The sequence below is a fragment of the Hevea brasiliensis genome, chromosome 9 (assembly GCF_030052815.1).
Source record: "Hevea brasiliensis isolate MT/VB/25A 57/8 chromosome 9, ASM3005281v1, whole genome shotgun sequence".
Classification (NCBI taxonomy): Eukaryota; Viridiplantae; Streptophyta; class Magnoliopsida; order Malpighiales; family Euphorbiaceae; genus Hevea; species Hevea brasiliensis.
In genome coordinates, this window is record NC_079501.1 from 21524349 (window position 1) to 21531566 (window position 7218).

The 7218-nt window shown below is 36.1% G+C and overlaps 1 protein-coding gene and 1 pseudogene across 1 annotated transcript; both read right to left on the reverse strand.

Moving 5' to 3' along the window:
* Positions 1–214: 214 nt before the first annotated feature.
* Positions 215–1821, reverse strand: LOC110647685 (serpin-ZX). Its single transcript, XM_021801632.2, has 2 exons — positions 1238–1821; positions 215–1057 (listed from the first exon to the last, which is right to left on the reverse strand). The coding sequence occupies exons 1-2, from the start codon at positions 1652–1654 to the stop codon at positions 275–277; spliced, it is 1200 nt and encodes a 399-aa protein (XP_021657324.2). The 5' UTR covers positions 1655–1821; the 3' UTR covers positions 215–274.
* A 1131-nt stretch (positions 1822–2952) lies between these two features.
* On the reverse strand, positions 2953–4418 carry LOC110647674 (cytosolic sulfotransferase 6-like; annotated as a pseudogene).
* Positions 4419–7218: the final 2800 nt, after the last annotated feature.

The following is a 7218-nucleotide window of genomic DNA, read 5'->3' on the forward strand; positions in this document are numbered from 1 at the left end:
AGATGCTGTATAACAAAAAAGATGAGATTTCTGTAAAAATGTCACCAATGTCATAGTGGTTTGCACTTGCAGTAGCTGCCTAAGCACCAAGAATCGAGTGATCCATGGAGAAAATTCAAAACAAAAGTAATGTTCTTCTTTAATTCAAGAAATTATCAATTTGAGCCAGCTCAATGATTTGAGCGTTCGCGCAATATTTAGAAACAAGGCACAGTTCATCATCATATCGAAGTTTATGCATTGTTAATTAAGCATTGGTGATTAAGCTAAATTTCTAAGTAACCAAGAGAGGGTTGAGTACAGCTCCAATGAAGAACACTATTCCTGACTTTTCCTCTTTGATCATGAACATAAAGGGATGGTCAGCTACGAAGCTTGGCGGATTCAACCTGGCACATAACCACCTGAATTCGGGAGCAGTACTAGCTGCTGCTTCTGTTCCTCCTTCATTTACTTCAATACAAGACTCATGGAATATTTTTGATAACACAAGTAAATTTGGAGAATCAACCATCTCTGTGAATTCTGCCAAATGATTGAAAGGTTGCTCCAGTCCCAGTTCCTTCAAGGTGTCTGAGGCTTCAAACTTGAATGAAAACTTGAATCTGGGAATCCAAAATTCAGGTAGCTCCTCTTCTCGTAACTCGAATCGGCTGTTATAAACTTCAGGATTGGATTGGAAAGTTTGTATTAGACTATGCAGTCCATCGATTGCATTTGGAAGCAAGAAATACATAGAAAATTGCCTGTTATCTTGACTAGTTTGGTAAGGCAGCTTGAGAACCTTATAGCCATCAAAGGATCCATAAAGATGGATTTCATGCGCCTTGCTGGTCATGAAAGGAGCTTGAACGATTTGGCCACTAAGAAGGTGGAATTCTCTCTGCTTAGTTTTCAATTCATCAAATTTTCGATCCCATGCTCCTTTGAAGTAGATTGCATTGGCAAGAACAAGAGCAGTATCACTTTCTAGACAATGCTGTGGTAGGAGGTTTCTGATGAGTCCTTTTGTTGCATCCTCTACCCATAAATTAACTTCATCTATCACTTGATCAGCCTTAAACAAAAATGCATTTAAAAAAATGAGTTAATTGTAGAATTAGGTAATCTGATGCTGCTGCTGCCTTATAACTCGAAATGCATGCAATCACCTTTTCAATTAATGGTTTTATTGAATCTACAACATGGTGATTGTTACTTGATTAGCAACAAATTCTTGCATATAATGGGAAATTACCTTGTTTACAAAGTCAACCTCCTTGGCTGTGGCATGATAAACGCCTTTCAACACTTCCTCATAAGAAGGCTTCAAACCAAACGTTTGGTCCACCCAAGCTCCATTGACAAATGAGATAGTTGGACCTGTTTCCAGGCACTTGCTTTCATTTGCTGAGAAAAATACTGAATTGACAATTGAAGCCATATCAATTAGCTCTTTGATACTCCTCGGTCCTATAAAGGAAAGCAGCTGTGCTAAAGTGGAACCTTTTGAGCCAACAGCAATTAGGCTTAACATGGATTGAAATGACAAAGGAGAAAACACAAAATTTGATCCCTTCGTATCTTTTATTTCGTTCTGTAAAATATGGACTGCCATTTTTGAACAGAAGCTAATGTTGAAACTTCTGGTGAGTGTCTGGACTGTGGACTCCATTATATCATCCAAATTATTACATTAACTGCAATTTCAATTGCTTGATCTTCAGCATATATCACATAACAAAGGATAAGAAGTTTATTTTTATGTTTATTAAAGGGATACAATAATGACCAGGAACCCTTGGATTTCTTGAGATATTGCTGGTGTGATGTAACAAACACATAAATAAATAACCAGGGGAGATAACTACAAGGAAAAATTTTAAATAGTAGTAAATTGACCACCTGTATTACCTGATAAAACCGAGAGTACTTCTCTTGTCTTACATAACAACCATTTAGTGAAATTAATTTTATTGCTGATTAAGATGAAACATTGCATCTCCTAAAGATAAGCAATCTGTTGCCTATCACAGAATGATCTCAGGATTGAGATTAGTGGAGGAATGAGAGAATTATCTTGTTCACAAAATCATCATTCTTGGCTGTGGCATTGTGAATGCCTTTCAATACCTCTTGAAAAAAGGTCTAGAAACAGAAACTCTGATCCTCCCAAGCACCATTAAAGAACGAAAGACTAAGACTCCTGTGAGGTTTTCGTTTTATGGCAATAGAACTGAAGTTAGAACATATGAAGCCAAGGATTTCAGGTCATTGATACTCGTTACTCCCAGAAAGAAAAGCAGTTACTCTAAAGCACACCCACTTGAGCCAACAGCAATGATTCCCAACAGAGAATGAAATGAAGAAGAGGAAAACACAAAACTCGATCCCTTTATTTCAGTTTCTTCTAGCAAAATATGAAATGCCCTGCGACTAGAAAAACTTGTGATGATATTCAAAGTAATTCAAACATGGTTGATTTAAACATGGTTGATTTAGTCTTCATAATATCATTTTTATTTAGAAATTATAACGGAGATTACAATGTTTGCGAAATGGATATTGATTGATGGGTCATATAGAGACATGGCATGAAACCTTTTGTGGCTTGAGAGATCTTGCTGGCATGCATAATGTAACATGAATTTGGTGTTGTGTCTGTGGCTGCAAAATGATCAAACATGAGAAATCATTAGATGAGATGTGTCATGATGTGACTTGTATTTGGATATGATTTCATTGTCCTGAGTTATGATGGATTCGAGAAATTTGATTATTTCGTGATATTTGAGTGACAAGGTAATTCTTTTTGTATAAATCAATACAAATATTATAAATTTTGCCTATTTGAGATTTGAAAAATCTATCAGAATTAGGATTAAAGAAGTTAAAAATATTATAATTTATCTTTTTATTATATTAATTTTTTTTTTATTTATGTCTTATAAACACAGATTCTAACCAGTAAATTTTATTTTTTTTGTTTCTCATGTACATCTTAAATATGATATTATACATAATTTATTGAGACTAACACAATCAATAGATAAAAATAAGATAAAATAAAAAATATACAAAACAAACTCTCACTTTTGATGCCCAACTTGATTTTTCATAAACCCAATTTCACCACCATCGAATTTAATCTCCTAAGAAGGATAAGCTAACATTTATTTGGTCTCTTCCCTAATCTATGCATACATCAAGTTGAAAAGAGCAAGAAGAAGAATTTTAATTAAAGATCTAAACCAGATCCCTCTAGTTTTGTTCTTGTTATTTTGTCAAGTCTCTCTTTCATCTTCATTGATAAGTGGTTCTTCCAATCCCCAACCAAGCCAAGTCTAAAATAAGAGCTATGGGCAAACCCAACTCTAGTATACACCCCATCTTTGTTCACCTCCAAGTTCTTAAGCCATCCAAAGCTACACCTCCACAATACATTGTCAACATCTGCTTCCTTACCAAGATGCCTTGCAAGAAAGGATGCAAGTTTGTGCACTTGCCCTCTTGGGTCTCTCGTCATCTCTTAATACTTCAAGAATAGTATTCTTTCAGGTCTCTTTAAGCTTTCCTTCCAATACCCCAACACTGATCATGGAAAAGACCAAAGGGATGAATCCCTTTGGAAAAGCTCTCAAATGCTTCATTTTAGGGGTGTGCTGCTTCTTCTTCTTCTTCCTCTGGCCTTGTCTTGGTGTTCATGAAGTGCCACGGGGACAAAAACGTGTCCTTAGGGTCTCGAGTGATGTATACAATCTTGCAGGTGGAGTTCTTTATAGAATCTGGGGGCGTTGTGTATGCAAATGGGTTCGGAAGAGTCTTGGGGAAGGGATAACAGAGAGATCTTTAGATTTTCCTGGAAAATCTGGACTAGAGATGGTATAAGAGCATTTGGATGGTGCTTGATTAAAGGGTCATTATCATCACTAGGACCCTTATAGCTCATAATGCATGGTATAAGAGCCTTGAGCCAAGTGGTGCCTGTCTTCATGGAAGAAGCTGAGAAAATATCATCATCGTGGGCCTGGAATCTTGATTTTGCAGCTGTGGCTGAGGCTGCAAGTACCAGAAGCCTTTGTTAAATGTTTGCTTTAAGTCTTGCACGTGACTTCTATGTTTATTTTTCTTTTTTTTAAAATAATAATAATAATAATAATAATAATAATAATAATAATAATAATAAAAAAAAAAAATCTTAGTCAATATGTAATCCTATTCTAAAGGGGATTATTATTTGTTATGTGATTTTTATGAATTACGATTAGGTTTGTTGATTTTTCTGAACTTCTGTTAGCTTTCTGTTTGTAACTCAGCTATTTAAATCAAAAGCTGATATGTAATAAAGTGTGAGTCTTTACAGTTTCGTACTTCTTTCTCTTAGTTTTTTTTTACCTTTCCTTTCCTCTCCTCTGTTTTTTGTCTTTTAATACTAACATCTGGTATCAGAGCTTATTTCTTAAAGGACCTGTGTGTATGATGGAAAGTGAAACCAGCCATTCCAACCTTTCTCCTCCAACTTTTGATGGAGAGAATTATCAACTATGGTCTGTGAGAATGATTGCTTATCTTGAGGCTATGGATCTTTGGGAGGCTGTGGAAGAAGATTATGAAGTTGATCCTTTGCTAAATAATCCTATCGTGGCCCAAATGAAAAATCACGAGGAAAAGAAGACCAGGAAGTCCAAGGCAAAAGCAACACTTTTTACTATTGTTTTAGAAACGATCTTCACAAGGATCATGTCTCTTAAATCTGCAAAAGAGATTTGGGATTATCTCAAAGAAGAATATAAAGGAGATGAAAGATTCGAGGCATGCAGGTGCTAAATTTATTAAGGGAGCTTGAATTGCAGAGGATGAAAGATTCTGAGCCAGTCAAAGAATACTCAGACAAATTATTGGGGATTGCAAACAAGGTACGGTTGCTTGCACTCAATTTTTAGATTCAAGAATTATTCAAAAAATTCTTGTAACTGTGCCAAAGAGATACGAAGCTGCCATTACTACCTTAGAAAATACAAAGGAACTGTTTAATATCACTTTGGCAGAGCTGTTAAACGCCTTACAGGCTCAAGATCAGAGGAGGCTAATAAGGCAAGAATGTGTTGTCGAAGGAGCTCTGTCAGCCAAACACCAGGTAGCTGAAAAAATCAAGAAAAATAATCAAAATCGTAGCTATAGTAGAAATTCAAAAAAGAACTATCCACCTTGTTAGCACTGCGGCAAAATCGGTCATCCACCTTCCAAATGTTGGAGAAGGCCAGATGCAAAGTGTAGCAAATGTAATCAGCTTGGACATGAAGCTGTGATTTGCAATAATGAGGTCCAAAGCCAAGATGAAGCTGCTCAAGTTGCTGATGAAGAAGAAGAATATCGGATGTTTGTAGCAACGTGTTTTTCAACTAGAAGTTCTTCAGAAAGTTGGTTGATTGACAGTGGTTGTACAAACCACAAGACTTTAGATAACACTCTCTTTAAAGATTTGAGGCCTTCCAAAGTCAAGAAGATCAGAATTGGCAACGGAGGCTATCTACCTACAAAAGGAATTGGAACTGTTGCAATTACAATTAGCTCAGGTACAAAAACAATTTTTGATGTTCTTTATGTACCTGAAATTGATCAAAATCTATTGAGTGTTGGCCAGCTGTTAGAAAAAGGATTTAAAGTATCCTTTGCAAATTTCCATTGTCTCATTTTTAACACATCTAGAAAAGAAATTTTAAAGGTTAAAATGAAGGGAAAAAGCTTTGCATATGATCCTACAGAGGTGCAGATAGCTTATTTCACTAAATCCAGCAACACGGAAATTTGGCATAAGAAGCTTGGGCATTGTCATCTTTAAAGGATGTTAAAATTACAGAAAAGTGACATGGCAAGGGGACTATCGAAGCTTGACTACTATTTGCCAGATTGTATTTCCTGTCAATTTGGTAAGCAAAACAGGTTGCCATTTGCAAAATCAACCTGAAGAGCTTCCAAAAAATTGTAACTTATTCATACAGATGTTGCTGGACCTCAAAGAGCGCCATCATTACAAGGTAGTCTTTACTACATTCTTTTTATTGATGATTTCACAAGAATGTGCTAGATTTTTTTCTTGAAATTCAAATCAAAGGTTGCTAGAGTATTTTGGAAATTCAAGAAAATGATAGAAAATCAAAGTGGTTGTAAGATTCAAGTGTTGCAGTCTGATAATGGAAAATAATATGCTTCAGCAGAGTTTAATTTGTTTTGTGAAGAAGCTGGCATTGAACATCAGCTTACTGCCCCATACACTCCAGAACAGAATGGAGTTAGTGAACGAAGGAATAGATCGATAATGGAGATGGCTAGATGCATGTTGCATGAGAAAGATTTACCCAAAAAGTTTTGGGCAAAGGCAGCCAACACAGCAGTATTTTTGCAGAATCGACTTTCGACCAAGGCTTTGGAAGATAAAACTTCGTTTGAAGCTTGGTATGGGTATAAACCTTCAATAAGTTTCCTTCAAATATTTGGTTGTGTATGTTTTGTTCATGTGCCACAGGCTAAACGTGACAAGCTTGACAAAAAACCAATTCCAGGTATCTTTGTAGGCTATAGTTCAGTCTCTAAAGCCTACAGAGTGTATCATCCTCAAACAGAAAAAATAACATTCAACAGGGATGTACACTTTAATGAGGATGAATAATGGGACTGGAATAATTTGCAGAAGAAGGATACTACTTCAAAGGAACCAAAAGGTGCTACTGAAGAGAAACTAACAGATCCATGGCAAGACGAATTGGAAAATGATCCTCCAATTAGAGGTACAAGGTCACTTTCAGACATCTATGCAGAATGTAATGTGGCAGTCTGTGAACCTGGTGGTCCTGAAGAAGCATTGCAAGATTCAAAATGGAAGAAAGCAATGGAGGAATAGCTGCTTATGATTGAAAAAAATAAAACTTGGGAGTTGGTTAAGAAACTTGAAGGAAGAAAAGTCATTGGTGTCAAATGGGTGTTCAGAACAAAGCTGAATGCAGATAGCTCCATCAACAAACATAAGGCTAGACTCGTCGTTAAAGGGTATGCTCAAATATACGACGTTGATTATTCTGACACTTTTGCCTCTGTTGTAAGACTAGATACAATCAAGTTGTTGCTTGCATTATCAGCACAAATGGGATGGAAAGTGTTTCAGCTGGATGTCAAATTAGCTTTTTTAAATGGCATCTTACAAGAGGAAATATATGTAGAGCAGCCCAAAGGATTTGTGAA